Source organism: Vicugna pacos, chromosome 3 (genome assembly GCF_048564905.1).
Source record: "Vicugna pacos chromosome 3, VicPac4, whole genome shotgun sequence".
Classification (NCBI taxonomy): Eukaryota; Metazoa; Chordata; class Mammalia; order Artiodactyla; family Camelidae; genus Vicugna; species Vicugna pacos.
Window position 1 is genome coordinate 110,097,816 of NC_132989.1, and position 24,218 is coordinate 110,122,033.

At 46.6% G+C, this 24,218-nt stretch overlaps 1 protein-coding gene across 1 annotated transcript in view; it reads left to right on the forward strand.

Annotated features, from left to right (window-relative positions):
- The first annotated feature begins 952 nt into the window (after positions 1 to 952).
- ANKH (ANKH inorganic pyrophosphate transport regulator) overlaps positions 953 to 24,218 on the forward strand; it is a 129,064-nt gene continuing 105,798 nt past the window's right edge. The window contains exon 1 of the mRNA XM_072958836.1: positions 953 to 1,419. Coding sequence (XP_072814937.1) covers positions 1,324 to 1,419 — 96 coding nt within the window. The 5' untranslated portion in view covers positions 953 to 1,323. The remainder of the gene's footprint in view (positions 1,420 to 24,218) is intronic.

The following is a 24,218-nucleotide window of genomic DNA, read 5'->3' on the forward strand; positions in this document are numbered from 1 at the left end:
AGTAGTGGTGCAGTGAGGGGACTCTCAGCTGACAGCAAACTCTGCTGGAGGCAGATCTGAGCATCCCAAAGGGCAGCCCCCGACATCCCGGGTGCCTGCGGGGACCGTCCCTGCGGCCCTCTGCACATTTTCCCCCAGGATGCGGGTCACCATCGCCCTTGGACACGCTGAGAGATGCTCCTTTTCTCGGTCTCTCCCGCTGGCCCAGAGCGACACACGCATCTCTCCAGGGCCTCCAGCTCTCCAGATGGGCCCGAAGCAGGTCTCCGGCCAGGAACGGCCTCCTCCGCACGTCCCCACCCGCCTCAAGGCGGCCACCGAGGGAGAGGGCCCGCGCAGCGCCCGCCAGGGAGGTGGAGCGGGGCTTCCCAAACTCGCTCCCTCTCGGCCCCTGCGCGCCTCATCTCTCCACGTGCGTCCGCGCTCAGGTCGCCGGCCCCTGCTGCCGGTTTCCCACACGTCTCGGCCCTTCCCGGGGCTGTGCGGGCACCCCAGTCGCGGGCCCCACAAAGCTGGGGCGACAGGGCCGGGCCGCTGAGCCCCGGGGAGCCTCCCGATCCCTGGGTGCGCCCGCCCATCAGGCTCCCCCCGCTGCGCCCTCCGGCTCCGGATGGCGCGCCGCCCCCAGCTCGCTTCCCCCGCAGCCTCGCGCCGCCGCTCTCGGCCGGCAGGGGTACCGCGGTGAGTCCCGCCCCGCGCGCCCGGACGCGGCGGATGCGGCGGCCCCGCGGCCTGTGCGTGCGCAGCGCCCCGCGCGGCCGCGCCGAGCGCAGGCGGCGGCGGAGGGAAGGAGGGCGCCGCCCGCCCGGCCCGGCCCCTTCCCCAGGCCGCCGCCCGCCCGTCCTCCCGCCCCCCGGGGCCGCCAGCGGTGTCCGCGCCTCCGCGCCCGCCCCTGATTTCCTCCGCACCGTGCTGGTGGCGGCGGCGGCGGCGGCGGCGGCGGCGGCGCCTCGTGCGCGCGGTTATTTATTTCCGGGCCCCAGAGCGCTTATAATGGAGCCGCTGTCAGCAGAACCTTCTGCTGCCGCTGCCGCTGCCGCCGCCGCCGCCGCCGCCGCCGTCCCTCCTCTTTTTTTTCCCGGCAGATCTTTGTTGTGTGGGAGGGCAGCAGGGATGGACTTGAGCTTGCCGATCTGCTAGAGCAGCCGTGCTTGGAGAGGGCGCCGCAGCCGCGAGGAGGAGCCGCCGCCGCCGCCGTCCCGAGGCCCCGCCGGACCCGGCCTCCGTCCGCCCGCGCCCCTGCTCGGCCCGCTCGGCCCGCGCCTCCCGGCAGAGTCCCCTCGCGGCGGCAGATGTGTGTGGGGTCAGCCCACGGCGGGGACTATGGTGAAATTCCCGGCGCTCACGCACTATTGGCCCCTGATCCGGTTCCTGGTGCCTCTGGGCATCACCAACATAGCCATCGACTTCGGGGAGCAGGTAAGCCCCGGCCGCGCCCCCCGCCCGGCCCGGGCAGCGCCGCCCCGCGCCCCGCACCCCTCACCCAGCTCCTTCTGCCTTGGCCGTAGACGCCTGGGCGGTCGAGGATGGGGGCACAGGAAAGTCACCTGCTCCGAGTCGTTTTTCATCCTGAAACGTTTGGTTGGGTTTACTGTTTGTCAAGGATGACTTTCCAGCATTCCATTCCCCCTCCCCCCAATTATTCAGCAGACTTTTCCAGCTCTCCCTGGAAAATGTTAAAAGACCGGAGGGTTTGGCGCTTCACCTATAGAAGGGTTTTTAGTGCACAGAAGGAGTATTATGTAATTTGTGATTATGTAAACCTTTGGTTTGTAAGTGAAATGTAGTTTCTGATAGCTCGAGTGCTGGGGTTTTATTTAGCCCGGGTCTGTGGTGATGGTGATGATTTGTATTAGAATGTGTCCAAGTTGATTTCCCAGGTACTTGTAATATATTTTTTTTAAGCTGAGGTATGGATTAGAGGTGTCCCAAACGTGTCCTGATAAGCCGACCACTGGCCATCTCTGGTTTGGGGTTTCTTTTTTCCCCCCTCTTGGACCACCAGAGAAGGGGAGCACATTTTTGTTTGTTGCCTTCTCATCCTTGTTTCTTTTTCATGTTTTCCCCCATTTCTCTCCATGTGGCGTCATTGCAAATCTAGCGCTGCAGACTCTCCAGCAGCGGGGCATTGGGACTCTGCACTTTGCCGATGGGGACCGTTTTCGCAGGCCTTCAGCGGGGTGCATTTGCATTTTTAAGGCTGGGAAGAGGCTGGAGGGTTGAGGGGGGCAGCCTGTCACCTTGATGGGCAGGTGTCAGGTGTCAGAACTGGCCCCGAGGTGGGATTGAACAGCTCTTCTGCTGTCGTAGTGCCTTATTTCTCTTCCTTTAAGTGAGGAGACCTCGAAAGATGTTTATTTAGGAAAGGCACCTATTTTGATGCACCTTTAGTTTAAAAAAATTTTTTTTCAGAAGGGTTTTTTTTGACTCCTCCATTTGTTGAATATCTGCTTGCATTTGTCTGTCTGTGCTCAGAACTTTTGATAGATTGCAAGGTTTAAGCTCCCTGAGACTTAGCCCACCTTGTAAACTACTTTCTGCTTCTAATTTTGTTGCTGACAAGAGTTCACAATGTAGCATAACCTCTGTGTCTGGCTAGTAAGCCTCCTAATTCCCTTTGATGAAATACTGTATCTTTTCTGTTGCCACTTTGCTCTGCCAGTACCTCCCCAGGGTACCCCAAGGGCTTCTCTGCTGCTCCACCTTTTCCCCGCCCACCTCCCCTTCTTGCATAATTAACTGGTGACTTTGGGCGTTTCCTCTAATCTTTGAAAAGGGTTTTAGACCTGAATTTATTCCATGGCACATTTTAGATAAGGGCTACATGTTCACCTCCACCTTTTACTATTTTAAGGCTTATTTTCTTGGAGCTGCCCTGAGGGTTGTCAGAGAGCCCAGGCTTCTCACTGAATCACTTCTCCCTGAACTGTAGCACACATGTGTGTTAGTTACGCAGGGATAACTGGGAGAAATGAGTATCTTTGCCATAGTTAAATGGCCTGAAACATACCACAGTATTGCCTCACATCTGCCTTGATTTCATACAAGGACTGGATTTTAGTGTAAGTGATAGGGTCTCCCAGAGATTACAAAAGGGAGGCTAGACATAAGAGACAAATATACAGGAGGTCTAGCCTAGTGGGTCTAATAATTCAAACTCATCCTTGAGACATTGCTAACCTCCTTATCGTAGGTGACATAAGCAAAGTGCTAGAAAAGCTGTCTAGTTGCAGAAAAGCAAGTTTTATCAACAAGTATCCTTTGAGGTCCTTATCCCTTAAGTGCCGGTGTGTTTATGAGGTTACAGGCTGCCTGGTGGTGGAGATATTTTATCAGAGTTTGGGATGGAGAGATGAGGGAAGAAATGGATACTTGCTTTGCCTTCTGGCACCAGATGATAATTTAGCCAAATGGCACAGGGTGAAAAGCACAGAGCTTACTTTTTCTTACTATTAAATGGAAGGGCAAGAATTGCAGTGAGAGCTAGAGTGGCCTGATCATGTGTGGACTATGAATAAAAGAGCATTTTACCTCAAGTTTTGAGGCCCAGTAAAGAGGAGGGAAAATGAACCTATTTGCAAAAGTGGGTCTACATTAGACTTCTGAAAGTGTGAGGCTCTTAACATGGATTTTTGTCGAGTTCTTCTAGACAGATGGACACATGTAAATTTTTACCATTCTTTCAGAGTGGGCAGGTGTATTTCACATTGCTGTGAGTGATATAATGATTCATGTTTCAGTAATTTACTAAGCCTAAAGCGACATAGGAGTGACATAGGAGTCCAAAGGTCAAAACACTCCCTGGTTCACAAGCTTTCGAGAGGATGAAGAAATGCAAGATTAAGAATATAAAACATCTCATAGCTTTTAAGTCTCTGACTTGTCAAAAACAAAAGGCTAGTGAAATCATTTTATGTTTCTTAAATGAGGGGTTTTTAAAAATTATAAACATACCAGTTTGTGGTTTCTATAGAAAAGGTGGACAGGACTTTTAAAATGAAAATCCAGCTAAATACAAGATTCCACTGACATTTGCATAAGCGGCACATGGACTGAGTAAGGGGATTACACATCAACCATCTCAGGGCTGTTAGTGTTGGCGTGGGGCATGGGGGTGTGAAGAAACCACCCAGGGCCCCTCAATATTTTCCGTGAATGTTATTATCTGTTATGCATAACTTGTCCTGTAATGTTATAGCTCAGTCGAGGAAGAAACCAGAATATTAAGGAGTATTTATTTTAACAAAATAGATTATCACATTTTTCAATTTTGGTGGTAGCAGTAATTTGGGGGTGGGGGCACGTGTTGAAGTCTACACTGAGAACAAAGCTATCTGGAATCAAACAACTTGCTTTTTAATATTAAGCATAGGATAGGCACCACAGAATAAAATGAGAATATGTCTATTACTGCGGAAACCAAAATAATGTTTGTAAAACCGTTTAGATGAGTAGAACACTTTATGATAATTGCAGGGTGTGCAGAATTTTCATTTTATCTCAATTTGTACAGGTGGAGAATCAAGAATAATCATTGCTGGGGGGGGCAGGGTACAGCTCAAGTGGTAGATAGCATGCTTAGCATATATGAGGTCCTGGGTTCAATCCCCAGTACCTCCTCTAAGAATAAATAAATAAACCTAATTACCTCCCTCCACTAAAAAAAAAAAAAAAAAAAAAATCATCGCTCCCATTCATTGATCTCAGCACATGTTATGTATGAGGAAAGAATAAGAGGCCAGGAGTGTTAATACACTTGTGCAGGTTTACACAGGCAGTCCCGACTGAGTCGAGGTTCAAACCGTGGCCACCTGGTCCTTAGCCATTCTCCTCTCTGCTTTCTCACTGAGACCAGCCCAGGAGTTCTTAGAAATTTGGAAGTAAGTTCTGGCTTTTTTGAGGCCCAGCCTTGGTTTAAATTTAATCTCAGCTGTCATATTTGAATTTTAAAGTCTCAATGGATGTAAGACGCTCATAATGAGGACTCTCAAGAAAGGGAGATTGCGACCAAGAGTTTCATGTAAGAAGGGCCAGAGTAGCCAGATAGACAATGAACTCAATGCTGTATCTTAGTTTGATGAGATTGGCATAGCCTTTGGTTAAAAGGGAGGGGGAAAGATAAGCAACAACTGATACTTCACAATAAAGTTATTCAGAAATCACTTAAATCTTTATCATTAGAGCAGCAGAGGTTGCTAAGGAAAGAGAGAAGACACTAAGGTATATGTTGGACAATGTATTTGGGACAAATGTCCCTTTGATCTCACCATATTCAAGGACAGTGATTTCTGTTTAAAATTAAACTTAGAAAGTCTTTGCACTCCTTAAAAGCCAGGTTCACCAAATTATATAGAATAAGTCAGTGATATTGTTAAAGGTACCTAATGACACTCAAAATATTAAAGACAGCTTTGCTATGAAAACTTGAAAGCTTCTCACTTAAGAAGCAATGTGTTCTGCCAGTGCCAGGTCCTGGTCTCCTCTTTGACCCTCAAGTGATAAACTGAGGTATTTCAGATGGTCCTGGGTGAATGACTGAGTTTGGATGGGTCCAGTAGGATCCTTCAGAGACCCAAGGGATTTATCTGTGAATGAAGAGTTTTGTATATGGATTGTTACATATTGGAGTGAGATGTGTTTCTTCAGCCCCCCTTTCTAACTTCAGAAACCTAGAGTTAGGCTTCCACGGTATAAGAAGGTCTCAAATTACCAACATCACAAAATGGGAAGAAAGAGAAGACCAGGAAGAGGAGCTTGATCAATGTTCTCCTTGTCTACTAAGCAGAGCAATGCACCCCCACCCCCTAGAAAACGTCACCGTTAAACCAGGAGGTACAGGAATGTTTAAGAAGTGAGTGTTGTGCCTGGCACTGGCCACGACCCGGAAGAGACTCTCCATTCAAGGTCACTGAGTGATGAAAGAGACCTCCCCAGGCAGCGCTCACCCTAAGGAATAACAAAAGTGTCCATTGGATGCACCACTTTCCAAAGTGCTTACAGACAGAAGAGTAAATCCCTGGTTAAGTTTCTAAGTAACTGTAGATGGGAGACTTTTTTCCCCTCCAGTCTGTTTGATGTTAATGGAATAAATCTCAAAATAACCTTTTTTTTTCTAATTATAAAAGTTATGCATGCTGTTTAAAGTTTGGTTATTTTTTAAATGGAGGAAAAAAGTATAAATACCTTTAATTCCACTCTAAATTGAAAAAGAGAAAAACTTCTTTAACATTTTGGGTATCTCCTGCCAATTTTTTTTTTTGACATAATTGAGGATACACACACACACACACACACACACGCACACACACACACACGCATGTGCATATATACATATATGTGTGTTTCACAGAGCATCTTTGTGCAGTAAGTAGAACATGCGTTCTCTCTGGCTGCCTTGGGCTTTGTGCCTGGCATAACTTGGTGCCTATTTCCATTTCTCATTCATGCACAGGAGATGAGGTCACTGGCAGTCCATATTTAGTGAAGGGCACTGTGACCTCCTTAGTCCAATTGATACTCATTTCTCCACTGTGTTTCCCAGTTTTCTTTAGATGTACACCTGCGTTTAAAGTACCTCTCACTGCACTTAGGTGAGTAGATTATTTCTAGAGCCACAAAGGTATAATTGAGCGGTTTGTTTCTTGACTCATTTATTTATTGAGGTGGTTCAGTGACCAACCTAACTGCTACTTTGTCAGACTTCTTCCCAAGCACATCCTTCTGAAGATAATCGAATCCTTCATACCATGAGACGGTAGCTAAATCTCTTTCTCATAATACATCAAATCCTTTAAAAGTGGTTTTAAAAGTGTACCAAGGAGTGTCTATTCACGGTACCATCTCCCTTTTTTGATGTCATGAGCCCAATTTTATGTTAGTGGCCAGGAATTGGCTTCCCGGTCATTTTGCTCTACCTTGTGTGACCTGGGGCAGCAGGGCAGGTTTTGTTGGGATGGAAGAGCAAGAGAGCACGGATGGGAAATCATCCTTTTAATGTCCTATGTGAGCTGGAATAAATAGACCTCGTTAAACTCATACCAGAAGTGCCTTGTGTCATGTGTCCGTTTTAAGAAATCAATCTGGTATTTTTTTAATACCTGTGACTTTATTAGTTGATGTGGAGATGCAACAGAAACACAGAAAATCCTGTTTTGTGCAGCATTTCCTGGAGATGGGCTACCTCTGTGAGTGCATTTTCTTGATAACTGAAGCTCACCCTTTAAAATGCAGATCACTGGTTTTCTTTTTCTTTATTCAGTACAAGATTATTGTTGCTAGAAATCTATATTGCACATTTCTCTACCTTATTGAATAAATACTATATACAAAAAGCGACGGACATTTTTTGGTGGCTTGTGAATGTTGTGTTGGATGATCGGCTGACAGGATATCCACTGACAGGTGATATTCAAAATACTTAAAGAGTTGGGCACTAACTGGTAAAATAAAAACAATAAAATAATTATTAATAAAAATAGCTAATATGTGTTGAATACTTGCTTTTTTATTGAAGTATAGTTGATTCACAATGTTGTGTTAGTTTCTGGTGTACAGCATATTCAGTTATACATGTATTATTTTTCATATTTTTTATGACAGATTATTACAAGTTGTTGAATATATTTCTCTGTGCTATATACAGTGGATGATATATCACTTATATGTGGAATCAGAAAAAAAAGACACAAATGAACTTATTTACAAAACAGAGACTCACAGCCATAGAAAGCAAATTTATGGTTACCAAAGGAGAAAGGTGACAGGGGGAGGTAAATTGGGAGTTTAGGATTAGACGCAAACACAAAATGCAAACACAAAATATACAGAATGAATACTTGCTTTTTAGTTTTCTGCTTTGAACCTGCTCTCGGCCCGAGAAACTAAAATTCATTAAGATTCCATGGAAAAATGAAGAAAAAATAATTTTGGAGGCCTCCCTGGGGAAAAAAGCATTTACACTTTGGGACACTTAGCTCTCCTGCTCTGCCCTGCCCTAATTTTGTTTCTGTCCTAAGGAGATTCTCGAGTCAATTTCAGGTAAGTGAACTGTGACTTAGGCAAGTATTGCCTGACTTGACACGTGCCCTGCTCTCCGGTTAGGTCCTTGTTAAGAAAACCTACGTGGAACACTTTTGCAGTCAGAGCATCACAGAGCAGAATGCCTCCCTGTCCAGTGCTGTTGTGATGACACGTGGCAAGGTGCTCAGATAATGGCAGTAACGCGGTGGGTCTGGTCATGGTGATAAATCAGTGAGCTGTGTAGAGGTTGTTCTCATCGGGTGGTTGTCACTCCCTGCCTCGATCTCTCTATCTCTCTGCACACTCCTGTCACCAAAGCAGATAGCAGCCATCTGCAAAGATGAGAATAGAGCCACAAGATAAAGAAATTAGCAGACTTCCTATCAAGCCATACAAACCCCAGGTTTGGGTTTTGTTTTCTTTTCTTTCTGCTGTTTCCATGGTTTGGGGGACATTCTGCTGCTGTTCCAACAACCAAATACTGCTCACGATGCTGAGAACAGATGAGCTTAAAATGACAAAGACCACAGTTATCTCAGTCAGCTGAAGCCTTCTGCATCGCAGCTTTCTGGTTCTATATGGTTGCTTCTCCATGCCAAAAATGTTTTCTGAGTCCATCTTGGGAAGGAAACTAACGACTATTTGCCAGGGCAAAGGCAGTATTTATTCCCCTAGATAATGAGTGGTCAAGACACAGCTTGTACATCTGATCCAAGAAATGCCACGTGGTCCCAGGGGCCAGATGGGCCAGCTTCGTTTCTTGTGTGGGGAGTATATTTTGGTCTAAGTTAGCTCACAGGTCCTAGCTGGCTTTTACAGTTTTTGTGGGATTTTGAGATCACAGTATTGGCGAGGCTTTCCACGAGTCTGATGCCTGGCGCTGTTAAGACAGGTTGCCTTTCTGTAGGTGGGTCTGTAGGCGTGAGTGCATGGTTCTCTTACTGACATGGGTCCTCATCTCTGTCCCCAGCCTCAGGGTCAGAGGAGGGGCCGTGTGTATGGTTCCTTCTTCTCGAGCATAAGGAGGCAAGGGCACCCCATCCACCTCCAAGCCCACGTTCTCAGGAAAAGCACTTCCTGTGCCTTTCAGGCTCCAGTTTGCCTGTCGTCATCCTACTTGGATGGAGACTGCGGCTGGCAGTGGGGACCTGTGACTCCAGGCTAGGGGGTGGTTAAAAGTGAAGGTGGGAATCCCAGGATAAGAACTCTCATAGGCGCCTGGAAGGGTGAGGTGAGGCTTTTGGGACATTCAATGAGAATTAAATGGCTGAAAAGCAGGATGTTTACTAGCAGGTTAAGGAGATGTTTTTCTAGGGAGCAAGCTGAGTCCAGGAGGAGAGGGGGCAGAAGTTGGCTTTGTGGCCATTATCTTCCCAGGATGTGAGAAGGTTCGTGGTCCAGCGGGAGCAGCTACAGGACAAGAGCGGGTCACTCCTGTTGTGTCTTAACTCAGTGATGACGAGTCCCCATCAGTATGCTTGTCTGGATCCCTGGTCAGTTTCTGTTTGTTTGTTTTTAAGTGTTTGAGTCCCAGACTGTCATTTTTTTCATCTGCCATTTGGCTTAGGTGTGGCTGTTTTGTGTTTTCAAAGCTGTCTTTAAGGTGATAGGAAGTTTGTATGCTCTTGACTGCTGCTCTGTAAACAACCCGGAGATCTGTTGGCCACTGGGTCATGCATTTTAATAGAGCGGAATGGTAGTGTGGAGAATCTAAAATAGCAGATTACAAAAAAAAAAAAAAAAAAGAAAAGAAAAGAAAAAGAAATTGAGTGCTTTAAATGGTTTGGCAGGAAATTCACCGTGGCTGGGACACCGCGGCCTCCCACGATGGGTGGCCTAAGCTTGACATTTTATAAGGACAAACAGTGCAGAAGAGAGTAACCAGATAACCACGCTTCGTAAGAAAGAGATAACTTTTACCTCCGCGATTCTAGCCAGGTCCAGCACAGAAGCAACTGGAAAGACTCCTTTGCTCGCCAGCTTGATCCAAAATAAGGGAGTCAAGGGTCTCCTCTCAGCTCCAGACCTGACATTCAACTGTGTTCCCTCAAGCTCTCCCAGAGCCCTTGATTTCCTCTTGGGATGGGTGGTAGTTCTTACCCCTTCCTCTTCTGATGCAGCCTTGTGTCACCTGGAGCCCCGCGTGAGGTCAGGGCGGACCGCCACTACTCCCATGCTGAGGCTCACACCTGTGGGTGTTAACGCCACCTCGGCTGCACACCTTTTGGACTGTTTACCAAACCTGGGCAGGTGTCCTGGCATTGTTGGTAGTTAGTCCAGGTGTTTACCAAGCTTCCCTAGATGAACCAGTGTATCAGCAGCAAGGAGGAAGGAGCTTGAACTCTGTTCCAGGGACCAGAGAGATCCACCGAAGGGCCCTAAAGCACCCCGCGGCTTTGAGCGTCAGTAGCTGAGCTGCAGGACCCCTTTTGTTGTTCTCAAATTCTTATTTAGTCTAATTTCTTTTAGGTTTAATATGTCTTCTTTCGGGGGGGGAGCCTGGTGAACCTGTTTTTCTTTCCTTTTTAAAACGTCAAAGTATCATTCATATACAGTGAGGCGTACAGCTCTTACGTGCACAGGCCCGTGTGTTTTGACCAATGACAACTGCACCCCCGTATATAACCCACTCCCCAATCAAGATGGGGAGCGTTTCCATCAGCCCAGAGGAAGCGTCCGCTGTTCCGAGTGCTGCAGCAAGCCTTTTTAGTTGCTCATACAAAATGACATGCATTTGGTCCCAGCTGACTGAGTTTGAGGCCACTCATTGTCATTACAGGGTGTAGCACTGTTATCCTTTCCATTGCAAAATATGGCTCAATATTGTGGGTTTTAGTGGATTTAAGGCAGGTGGAGAGTTTGACTTTCTGTGTAAAATAACTCCTCCCCTCATTTTGTACGATTTGGTGTTTTTAATTCTTCAATTGATAATACACCCTTCAGTGATGTGAGCTGCTCATCATTTTGATTTTCAGACGTGCTTTAAAATTTAATTTAAAAATTAAAGTCTGTTTGGAAAGCTAGCCTCATATAACAACATGTGGTACGTACGTACGATGGACTGTTTATTCAGCCTTAAAGAAAAGAATGGAATTATGACGTATGCTACACAGAGATGAACCTGGAGGACATTATGCTAAGTGAAATAAGCCAGACACAAAAGAACATGCTTTTGTGTGTGTGGAAGGAGGCTTCCACTCAGATACAGTACCTGTGACAGTCTAAATTCATGGAGACAGAAAGGGGAATAGCATTTCCCAGGGTTTGGGGGAGGGAGGGTGTGGGGGTTACTGTTTAAGGGGTGCAGAGTTTCAGTTTGGGGAGACAGAGTTCTGGAGATGGGCAGTGCTGATGGCTGCATAATATTGTGAATGTACTTAATTCCACTGAGCTGTACACTTAAGATGCTTAAAATGATAAATTGTGTGTTATATATGTTTTAGCAACATTTTAAGAATTTTCATTAACTTCATAAGCTACTCAGAAAGCCAGTTGGCTTTATTCGTTTGATAACTATGGAAGTTTAAAAAGCTAACGCTCTAAGCTGTTCTTAGAAACAATGAACAGTAAAATATGTCAGTTTTAAAATGGGTTTATCTCTCAATGAGTTGCTCTTCCTAGAATAAACTTTGTTTACCCTCCCAAAAAGTAAAAGAAAATCTTCATTGCAATAAATAAATAAATAAAGTTAGGATTTAAAAAAATGAAAGAAAGCCAGTGGCTTTTTAAGAGGATCTCTCTTTAAAAAAAAAATGTTAATTAGTCCATTTTTATCATAGAAGGAAGGAAAATAAATAAAAATACCAAGAAGAAAATGAGAATTGTCTGCAAGCCCACTGCCTAGAGATAATGCTGTTTATTATTTTTAGTGCACATCCTTCTCATCCCTTTTCCACGCATGTATTTGAAAACATCGTCATCTCTTTCCAGCTGTTACATCATGCAAGGACACAGGCAGTGTCCCTTGATTTTTAAGTATTCATCTCGAATGTGATGATTAATGGCATTCTTTCTCACGGATGTACCATAATTTACTCAACTGATCCAATGTGGTTAGATGTTCAGTTACTGGAGCCATTTTAGTTCAGAAATCTTTGTAGCCTTTGGATTAATACTGGAAATTCTCCCGCACACGGGCATCTTTTCAAGGCTTCTGCTGTGTGTGACACCACAGTCCGGCGGGAAGTTGTCTGGGCCCACCCCGCGGGAGCCATGTTCGGGTGTGTCCCTGTCCCACCGTGGACATCCCCCATCTCATGCTGGGACTCCTGGCACTGGAATCCACAGTCTATTTCTCTCAAAGCCCCAGGGTGCTCAACTCCTTCAAATTTCTTCTTTTTTTTTTTAAAGTCTTCCTTTAATGCTCAGAGATCGTTTTTCATGATGTAATACTTTCAAACTCTTTCAGGACTTTCCTTCTTTTCAAGAAGCACATTTTGGACCAGATATGCTCTCCACTTGGGGTCAGGCATGAGTGCAGGGAGGAGGGGTGTGTTGGTTTTACCTGCGCACATCTGGGAGGACACCTGTCCTTACAGGTTGCGAGGCAGAGAAAGGTGCTTTTTCTGCTGAATTCAGTGATGCTTAAGAAATGTGCTTTCCAAAACTTTCCACGTGAACACGTGGGAGAGGAGAAGAAATGAACTGGCCTTCCAAGCTGCCAGGTCCTGCCCGGGGCTCCTGGCATGGGCTGTCAGAGGGGCATCTTCCCCACTTTGAAGATGAACAGATCGAGTAGCTGTGTGTGTCATCAGCACCTTTGCGGAGCAGCCAGGCTCCTCTGAATCGTGCCTCATGCTTAGAGCCTCACAGGAGAATATTTGGTGTTGACTGTGTTCTAGGGGAATGCGGAGCTAGTGATCATTAGGGGCAATGGAAGAGAGAATGTTCTTCTCTCTTTTCTAGCCCCCCGACCATGGCTTCTTCCATGTAACCTGGTCTCCCTGCTATTCCGAGCCCACCTTGGAGAGAGCGGCAGAGCGGATGGAGAGGGGAAATAGTTCATGCTTACTGAGAGGTGCACTGAGTTTCCGTGGCTTCTCCTCTGTAGTTTCTAGCAGTGCTGCACGCTGACCACAGCAGCGCTGAGACAAAGAGCTCCTGCTCCTGACAGGCCCCCCTGGACTTGACCTCCATCCCTGCCCCTGCTGGCTCTATGACTTTGAGCAAAGAACTTGACTTCTGGGGACTTGAGCTCTCCCAGCTGTTAAATGGGTACAGAGGGTTTCCATACCTTCTTTTGGAAGTGCAGCCCAGAGACTGGACACAAAAGAACTTTGAAAAGTATGTAGTGCGCCCCGTATGTAAAGCAATATTGCTAAGACTTCAAGCCAGGCGGTCTGCTATACCTTGACCCATTCTTGGCTAGAGCTGACTTTTCTTGCTTTGTATTAATTCTGTGACTTGCATTAAGGAGACTTACTAGACTAGAGCCAGCTGAGTTGAGGCAAGCAGACGCATGCTGGAGGACAGATGCTGGAAACACTTGGATTTTACAACATGTGTGTCAGCAGTACTAATGCTGTTTTTTGTTGTTGTTGTTGTTGTTGTTTTTAACTTTGAGGAAATGACATTTAAGACTGGATTTGCTTGGTAGTGTTGGGTTTTTTTTTTTTGGTTTTAATTGAGTTGCTAGGATTTAGGTAACATGTGCATTTTGAAATGATAGGTTTAATTTCATTTTCTCTTAATCACAGGCTGCTGTTTGACATGGGTTTGGGGTGGGCGAGGGCGGGTTGTTACTTGTACCACTGGCTTCCTCTCTAATCTAGACATGCAGATAGGACCAGGTCTTTCTCAAGTTACTGATAGTTATGGCAGTGACACACCAAGGTGTTTGAAACAAAGTGTGGCAGCTGCTTAATGAGTTGAGAGTTGTGACCCACTTCCCCTGGTGCTTAATGCATTGTTTTGGAGTGTTTTCACTATTAAAGGGGGCATAGATTCACTATTAATGGAGAAGTTGGAATACAGAGGGAAGAGGGTCTTCATGAATGTGTTCATTCAACATTTCTTGGATGCCTACCTTGTGGCCTGTCCGGTGCTAGTCACTAAAGATGGATTAGGAGAAAGGACTGACCCGTGCAGCGCTTAATCTAGAAGTGCAAGCAGACAGGCCGGCACCTACCAAGGAATGTGCGAGTCTGAGACAGAGGAGGAACAGGGTGTTGGCAACTGAAATAAAAAGCACGACCTAAAAGCTGAGAGTTATGCTTTATTCGGTGGATTTCCTGAAGGCTTGAGCCCAGGACACAGCCTCTCAGATTGCTCTAGAGATGTTCTGCCCAGGCAAGGGAGAAGCCAGGATATGTAAGAGTTTTTGCAACAAAGACTAGGTAGTCAGAACATCAGATTACTGTTAATTAGAGAAAACTAGACGTCTCAAATTAAGGACTTTAGCGCTTTTCTATGTATGGGAAGGTGCAAAGGTCTGGGCTCATGAAATCATTTCTTTGATGTGCACCTAGCTATTTAGGGCCAGTATCCTGTTCTTTCCCATCCTGAGCTCCCTCAAGGCACACCACTGGGGGTGGCTGCAGAGGCTGGGCTGCCTGCTTGTCTGCATCCTGAATTCCGTCCGCTCCCTCATGGTCAGAGGTGGTGGTAGCGGCTGATGACTTGATGGCCGCAGTATCCTTTGTTTACTGATATGGCTCACAATATTTTTCAGAGTGTTTACTCTGGGATCCTGTAGGAGGAATCTTTGACCCTTCTTAAAGGGTCAGGGAAGCTTTGGTTCAGTCTAAGAGCTGAGATCTAAAAAGAATGGTGTGTCCTCTATTCTGGAAAGCAAGAGAGTTCCAGGTGGAAAATGACAATGCTGAGTATATTTGAGACAGAGAGCAAGACTAGGAGGGGCAGGTGGCAGGGTGAGCAGAACTCAGACCAGGAGGGGTCCGGTCAGTCAGCGTAAGGAGTTTGGCCTTGATCCTAAGGGCAGTGGGGAACTTTGAGGAGTTCTGAATGGGAGTGTGGTGTGCTTGGATTTGCATATTTGAAAGAGAGTTTGGTTTCATTGTGGCTAATGAATTAGAGGGAGGTGAGACCAGAGGCCAGGGAAACCAATTAAGAGGCTCTTGTGGCAACCACCAGAGAGATGAAGACAGCCTGGATTAGGGCTGGGGGGCGGGGAGGGAGAGTTTAAAGAGAAAAGCTATCTAGAATCAAACGGACTCGGTCCTTGATGGGAGGGGGTGGGAGAGGATGAAGCAGAGGATGGTGTTACCCAGCTTTAAAAGCTGGTTTGGAGTGAGGAGAGTGAGTTCCACTTCAGTCATGTTAATTTGCTCATAGAGTTAGTGAAATGTTTTAAATTGCTTGCCTGAGGGAGAAGGCAAATTTATGCATAAGGGTGGGGGGAGTGGGGGCTACGATAAATATTTGGTACCTGCATAGCACTGCTTCTCTTTCTCCCCTTCTCTTCCTCTGGCTCCCTCCCCTAGGGGCACCTGCATTTACGTTGTCCATAAATGGGAGCTCTTTGCATTTTCACCTAAATGCAAATACAATGCATATTCATTTTTCCCCTTCAAAATGGAAAAATGCTTTATTATAATACAGTCAGTTCTCAGCCACTTGCCTTAATGAAATAGTGACTGGAAAATTCAAAAATACTTCAGAATATTTGGCATTGGAATACAGGAGGACTTGTAGGGGGAGGCAAGATTATCTGCACCATCGTGGAGCTGTGCTAGGGGTAATATTACAGTTAGACCAGGTGCCTGGCGACAGCAGAGAGATGCCATCTGGAATTCAATTGGTTGAGGCTCCTAGGTTTTGCTCCGACTCTCTGTATATTAAATGTTTACTGTGTAAACAGCAGGGAGTGGACCAGCCTCAGAGTGGTCCTTTTTATGGCTTTATGTTTGTTTGTTTGGATTGTGGTATTGTCTGCAGCTTACTGGCTGGCTGTAATTCATAAAATTCATTTAGAATACATTTTGCTGTAGAAATAATTTTATAAATCGTGGTTAGGTTTCCAGGCCACTCAACCAAAGTTACACAACCCCTAATGTTATTAAAATATTGTCTGTTTGCAATGAGGAGTAGAAAACCATGCTGTTAGGAAAAGCAGTAATGTTGAAAAGTAGTGTTCGTCCTAATTACCTTTAATAACAATGTAGGGAAGGTGGTGCTGGCTGGGAGGGGAGGAGATTGTGCCACGTGCCTTAGAGACTGGGTTAACTTAAAATCAAAAGGTCTTCTGGATGCACCTGCCTCATTAGCTGGGATTATGGTCATTTGAGAGCTCATAAATGAGAGTGTCCCACAGTCCCAGGAAGATAACCTGACAAGAGTCCGAAGAGAGATCATGGACGTGAAACAGATCCCCTGGGGTGGAACTCGCAGGTGGGATGGGGCAGGTTCTCCTGGGTGGACTGTGGGAGACCAAGGCACAGAGGGGTGTCAGGCTGGACACCCCTGCAGTGGGACTCTTGCTTCCTGTAGCATCTGGGACCCAGGACCGCTGGGGGTCTGGGGGTGGTGATGGGATGTGGGAAGCCACTGCCTGTAACTCGATGTAATCTAGTGGTGAGCTGTCCCAGACAGTGCAACTTGGAAGGCAGTTTTAAGTGTTCTCACGTGGAAAATAACTCTGATTTCTTTATGGCTAGAGAAATACTTGTTCTGCTAGTCACAATCAGTAGCTATCTGGACTTTAAAATTCCTGCTCCCTATGTTGCCGCAAAACCAGCCTCTGTACCCCGAAAGACAGAGAGGCAGAGTTGGGGGAGAATCTAAAAAGAACTGCTTTATTGCTTTGCCAGTCAAAGGGGAGTCACAGACTCATGCCTTAGAGACTGTGAACCCATCTTGCGGGTGGGGTCTTGGGGCTTTATAGAAAAACTGGATGGAACAGAAAAGGTGATAATGATCAGGACGTTTCACAGGGTGTTACATAACCTGGATGAGTCTGGGAAGGTCTGTCCATTCTTTTGAAATTATCAGCCCATTATCTCCTTCCTGGAGCATAGACTCTGGGTTAAAGCTATTCTCGGTAAAGAATGAATCAGCAAGCAGTTTTAGCATCAGGGAAGTCAGTTTGTTAGTTTGCTTCCTACTCCTTCACCTGCCCCATAATTTATCTTGACCCAGTCATGTCTTAACTAGCCTACTAATTTCTAAGGGCCCTGCCGCTTCCATCTTGTGTTTCCTTTTCTAATTAGTCCTTAAGTGGCATTCAAATTCTATTTTTAAGGGTGTTACTGCTAAGTTTTCTAGTGAGAGTAAAATTTAAAAACACCTGCCTGTATCTATTGATTCAGGCTTATCTGTACCTTCATTCCATTGATACCTTCTTGAAAAATAGTGCAAAATACAGCATTTAATAATAAGAAACCAAGCTACTAGGAAGCTCTTAGATGAAAATTTAAGGAAGTAAAAATATTTTCTGTAATTGGACCATATCCATATTGTAAAGGAATACCTCTAATTATGTATATATTACATCAAATACCTTCCTTTCCTTCCCTTTCCTTCCCTTTCTTTTCCTTTCCTTTCCTTTCCTTTCTTTTTTCTTTCTTTCTTTCCTTTTTTCTTTCTTTCTCTCTTTCTTTTTCTTTTCTTTTCTTTCCTTCCTTCCTTCCTTTTTTTCTCTCTTTCCTTCCTTCCTTCCTTCCTTTCTTTCTTTCTTTTCTTTCTTTTCTTTCACCAATGTTAATACAAATACCTTAAATTAAGGGGGAGGAAAACAAATCCTTAACCCAATTGTTTCTTTTCAGTTCAGCAGAGGTGGACATTCCTTTTTCAGGATGCTGTTACTGAGCAAGGGCTCGTGTACCTGCAGGACGGAAAGCCAAACTTTGAGAGCAGGTGTTTGTGCAAAGGAAGGGCTCATTGCAGGACACCAAGCGAGCTGCCCTCCAGCTTGGTCTTGGAGTGGGGGGGGTGTTTTTAAAGGGGAAAAACAAAGAAGCTGGGATGAATCATCATCTTGTAACACTTCTTTATCCTAGTTTCAAGGGATCCAGATGTCTCTGGTCTATGATTCTCAGGCCAAGTGGTTCATGGCTTGGGGCCCTGTGAGCTCACCTTGCCCTGGAGGAACCCACGTCTGTTTGCCGATGTACGTTAATGATATGAAATTAATGACAGCAATTTCAGTCATAACAATAGATGTCATGGACAACTGCAATTCCAGTCATCTGACTGGTTGATTAGTGTTCGGTTAGCACAGAATCGAGGTCAGAGGGGACAAGAAAGGGAATAAAGTTTTGGAAAGAGAGGTTAGTCATAAACTCAGGTGAACTCCTTTTTAGGGGAACTCAGTTTTAATGCAATGAAATGAACATTGCCCTTTCCCTTGCCTGGCGCACACTGCACATTTTTGAGCACTTCACAGTTTGTAAAGTATATTCTCATTGACCGCAGTAGTTGTTCCACAGTCCACGGGCACGTGGGCTAACACTGCCGGGAAGGAGAGTGTGGCTACCAGCAGCGGACATCTGTAGAAGACACGCCTGGACAAGAGTGTCCACTGGCCTCATCCCCCTCTCCGAGGTGAGCCCCATCCTCCTTCGTGCCCTGGGTGGGGCTTCGTAGCAGGAATCCTGGAGCACGGAGGAGCGTGGAGTCCAGTCTTGGAGTCAGAGAAATTGGCCTGGATTGTAGGGAGGCGGTGAGACTCAGAGCCTGTGGTCTGTGCTCGGGTCAGAGGACCACAGCCGGAGGGCAGCCTTCCTTCCCCGGGTGTCTGCCTGGCCTAAGCTTTCCCCGCCTCCTTTTTGAGGGCCAGCTCTGTCCTCATGAAGACAGTGGCCCCCCTTCAGCACTGAGGTCACTTGCAGGGTCCGCCCCAGTCCTCCCGGAGCTCTAACCTCACCTCCTTAGCTCTTCCTTCAACATTATAGCATCCGGCTCTGCCTTCCCAAACTGCCGAGCCGGTTTTGCCCTGCCCCTCCCTGCCCTCCTCTGATGGTGAGTGCCTCCCCGCTCCTTCTTATCTATGCTGCAGAATATTACTTTCATCAAATTTAATCATCAGGTGAAAAAAAAAACACTCCCTGGGCTCTCAGTGGCCATACCTTCTGGCCAACTTTGCAGTTTCCTTGCTTTTAGCACCTTTTCATAAATCAGGTGTCTTTTTTTTTAGTGTTTTTTTTTTTTCCTTCCAAGCATTCATCAATTTCAGATTAGGTTCCCCCGTTTCTGCGGTACTGTTTCTTGCCTCGTCACAGCATCCAGGGCAGAGAGAATAGCCCCCTCCTGGGGGCACTGGAGCTCCTGCCCTCCCTGCGTCGTCCACGTCCAGGGCATCTCCATAGTTCCATGTCTGTCTCCCCATCTCCCCACGAGCCCCAGAAGGAAAGCAGGGCCAGTGTGTGATGCCACCTACCGAGCCTGCCTTGGGGCTTCCTTCCTACAGTGCTCAGCACAGAGGGAGCCTCAGACGGGCTGGAATGAAATAACTGGATGAAGTGAATGCATGCCTGGACACACAAGTGATGTGGTGAATGTGATTTGCGCAGGGTCAGTGCAGATGTCCCCCATCTTCTATCAGCTGAAGCACACCTGGCCCTCTAAATGGAGGGACAACGGACCAAGTCTTTTCAATTTCTTCCACAGCACAATACCCCGTGCTCGAGCTTAGCGCAAGGGTGACAGTGCATTAACGTGCTACCAGAATGCCACGCCACCCCCTAGCCAGGAAAGCAGCTCCTCTCCGGTGCTGATCCACGTGTTGGATCTGGAGGCATCACTGGTGGCACAAACTTGACATTCAGTCAGCGGGTTGTATGGAGACACTAGTGATGAGACAGGAAGGGGGCAGGGCACAGCCATTCAAGGAATGACACAGCAGTTAACACAAGGATGGTGAAACAGTCAACCCCTAGTCGGCCTTGAGGCTCAAGATGGTGGGAGGTTTGACTTCCAGCAGACCTTGAGCTTCACTGTACGCCCATTGTAATATGTTAGCATGGTGAATAACACATCCACAGGCGCCATGACTGTCCCAGGGCTAGCCACAAAGGGTCACAGAGTGGGAAGTGGCCAGCTTCCTGGGAATCCCAGCCCCTTCCCCAGGCTAGTTAGGCTGGTCCTTCCACTTATTAGCATATGAAGCTACTGAGCCCATAAAAACTGGCAGCAGGGAGCCTCGTGGCCGCCTCTCTCTCTCATTTTCAGAGAAGGCCGGTACTCTTGTCTATGGGGTGTGTACCTATTTCCACTCTAATCTGAGCCCAACAACCCCCCCCACCTCGTGACCTTTCTCTTGCCTTTTGATGTATCTCTCTAAATAAATCTACCTTTACTCAACTGTGGCTCACTCTTGCATTCTTTCCTGCATGAAGCAAGGACCCACACTAGGTGGGGCACATCCCAGGGGCCCAGCCGAGGCCTGGGACACGGCCCACCTCACACCCCACATCTGTTTTTCCTGCATCAGTGAGACCGCCTTGCAAAACAGTTATTTTTGTGTTTGGGTGAAAAATCATTTTCTGGTGAAAGGAAACATGCAAAACGAGGCCTTTTGCTCGAGGTGACGTCACCCAAGGGTAAAAAGCCAGAGTGATTTGTGACCATTGAGGCGCTCCCTGATGCAGCGATGGCCTTAACCGTGCAGGGCGCATTGACCCAGGGAGGTGGAGCAGAGGGTTGGGGAGACCCCTGCCCACTCCCAGCCCTCCGCCCTGCGAGTCCACAATGAAGACCAGCTTCTCTTTAGGGGTGCACTGCAAGTGGCCATTAAATCAGCTTCTTAGTGCACGGCTATCTTGTGTGACTGACCGGTATCCTCATCTGGAGCAGGGACTCATCCTGCACAGCCATGGCTGGAAGCAGACTGAACGGACCCAGATGTGAGGAGCAACCTTGGTGAGAAGAGCTCTTCCAGCTCTTAGCTCTCGTCTCCTAGAGAGGAGTGTTCTGCACTAGGCACTTTTGGTCATCAGAGTGGGCTGTGGCCCAACCAAGATGCTTCTTATGTGCCGTATTCTGTGTCACAGCACGTCAATATCACATTACATGTCGCAGTATGGGACCCGAACAGAGAACAACACTGACATAATAGTAATCTAACAGCTAGCGAGCACTTGCTGTTAAGCCCGCCTTCCCTCCCTCCCTCCGTCTGTCTAATACGTAGGCTCATAACCTGCAGTGATTTCTATGCAAATGAAGTTTAGTGGTCATGGTTTATGAACTGTCTCTATATATTTCACATTGTCAGAGGGGACAGTCCTTTGGGCGGGGATTCTGGTTTTGTTGCATCATTTATCGTTACACAAAGGGAGACAATAGACTAGAACTAGAACACTTTCCCTCCCCAAAATCCTAACGGGAAGGTGGGAGAGAAAATGCATCTGGGACTTACCTGCTGTCCCAAGTTTAGAAGAAGAAATCTGATCTCCAGTATATGCCAGGTCCTCAGCGACTGAGGTTGAGGTGCAAGTCCAAAGGGAAAATGGTGGAAATTAGAGTGATACATTTTTAACACTCAACACTGTTCTGTAAATGAAACCCTGTCCTCCTTAACCCAGAACCGTGGTATGTACTTGTTTGCATTGATTTCGCTTTTGAGGTTATTAAACCATTGATGACATAACCTTGGCAACATTTGGATAGTTTCCTGTTGTTTGAGGTTTCCCATAGCATGATGGTAAATATTTACAGGCTATTTTAAATAAGCCAGATTTTTTTTTAATTGTATGGAGTTGATTTGGGGCTGGGGGGGGACCTTAGAAAGCAAAGCATAAATTTGTCATAAAGCTAATGGTGGCGCTTTGAAAATAAAGCTCTCAACCCAAACTGAATGAGAATACAGTGCAATTAATCCCTTAGTGACTGTAGTCTCCTCTAAGTCATTTTGGCTTCTCAAAATGTAGAAATAACCATTTTATGTGTGGGCTGTGTCCTTTTTAGGGGTGGACAGCTTCTAGGCATGAAAGCATTTTTCTTCTTTTATCTCCCTTGAGGTGTGTTTTTGTTTGTTCATTTGCTTTTTGTGGAGTTTTTTGTTTGTTTTGTTTTGGTGGGAAGGGGCGGCGAATGGAGGCAGGTAAATCACTATTTTTCTTTCAGCGGGTCATTAAAAATAATTCGTAACTCACCTCTCCTCGTAATAACACGTCATCTTCTTCCTAATAGCCATGACTGCTTTATCACAGAAAGGTGCAGTCATGATGTTTGAAGTTTCTCACCTTCACAGAACAGAGTGTGAAATTTAAAAAAGCAAATGAAAAATCCTTATTGAGTTTTCAGTGGTAGTTTTTCATGGGAATCTCCTAGTGACTGGTGGTTATTTGAAAGCAGGTGGTCCTCCCACAGGAAGCAGGAGAAATTCTCCATCCTAAGGATGTCAGAAAGGCCGGGTCTGTGACTACGGGCGGGGAACATGGGCTCGCTCTGGCAGCCTGACCAGTAGATTGTCTCTCAGCTGATGTGGCCCCAGTAGTTGTTGTGAATCCGAAGGACAGCTAGACTGGAAGTAGCAGCCCCGTGCAGAGCTGGTTCACAGGAGCGCAGAAGAAGGCCGCGACATACACCAGCTTCGCTGATTACGACCCTTTTGTTCTCTTAGCACTGAGGGCTTGCTGCTTCCCTTTGCTGCAGCCCGCAGGTCCCGCAGGATTACAGGGCCCCTTCCTTTCTTCTCGGATCAGAGCATCCTCGTGCACAGCTGTTACTCCGAGCACCGGCGCGCAGCCTCCACAGCAAAGGCGATTTTATGTCAGAGCCAGTAACAACTCATTTTCCCCCTCCCATCTCTGTTTTCTTCACTGGCCACATAATCACTCCTTTCGAGGCGCTGACTTTTACCTCTTTTCCTTTCTCCCCATATGGATGACAATAGCAAGAGATTTTGCTCTTGTCACCCATGCCTTTAGTGGTGTATCGGCCCCCTTCTTCCTGAGAGCAATGCACTGCTTTTGAGGAAGAGTGCTTCATCTTAGGAGACCAGCGACCTGCCAGACTGCAGTTTGAAAAGCGCCAAACTCGAGGTTCATCTCTAGTCTGGTTCACAGTGTGTCAGACGTGTGTGTTCCCTCTCACATGAGATGTGCTGGATGACGTAAGGTGGGTCCCTCGTAGAAGCAGCCCAAGGCAATAATCAGTCGCTTGGCTGTGGCTCCGTGATTTACTCTTGAAGTACCATTCCATTGCCCACGTAGGAAGTAATTGAGAAAGAAATCCTCTGAAAAGCTGAATGACTAAAAAGCACTTAAAAGTGATTATTAAATAAATCTGTCCCACTTATCATAGCCCCAGCTCCGCTGACTGTTACACCCAGTACACGTAAATGGAGTTGTAGTTACAGCTGTTTCTGTGCTGTTTCTAGTGGGGGGTGTCCCGGCGATCAAGGACGGGGGGAAGGTTTGTATGGAAAACAGAGCATCGTATGGAGGCAGTGGGAATGTCTTCTTAAACCCTTGACTCATGGAAATGGTCATCTTAAGACACTTTGGTTAATGGTCTTTAAACTTTAAAAATCATAACCACTTTCTAGCAGGTTGACGTGATGCTTTCCGCGTGATTTACCAAAAGATGCTCACAAGGTTAGAATTTGGCTGTGTCAAAATAAGAGTTTTACGAGAATCTCTTGGTGAAAAGTCCCCAGGGGATTTTTTTTTTTTTTTTTGGCCCTGGTTTGCAGTACTGGGGTGATTAATCTATTACCTTTGCACATCGCTGGTCAGACCAACCCTAGGTCCCCTGACACCTATGGTCGCTGAGCAGTATTGCAGGACATCAAAGGTAGCCCAGTGTAGGGGGAGTCAAATCAGGCTCTGCCTGGCTCCCTTGGTGGATTGGACTCCAGGGGGACCTCCAGCAGCCCTGTGTTTCTTCTTTCGTGCTGGACCCAGAGTATCCTCCTCTCAAGTCCTTGTCAACCCAAGTCTTTCTGCAGGGGCTCAGAAAACCCTATAGATTTGTGGCTCTATATGGTGAGGCCAGGAGGTACTAAAATCTTGTGAGAAACTCCTGGACACAAGCCCGTAAACTCACACATACACGTGCCATTTTGTTCAATTGCTTCATACTGTCTCCTTTTCTTGTCCTTAATGAAATCAGGAAAGTTAAAAAACAAAGACCACCACCTTTTCTTCTGCCAGCAGCAAAGTCTTTAAACTTCAGGACAGTGGCTTCAGGTGCAGGGTGGAGGGAAGAAAGACAGCTCTGGACTCATGTACTTATCCAAACTAGACTTTGACCAGATTCACTAATTAGATAAACAGGTAAAACAATATGCATTTTTGTTC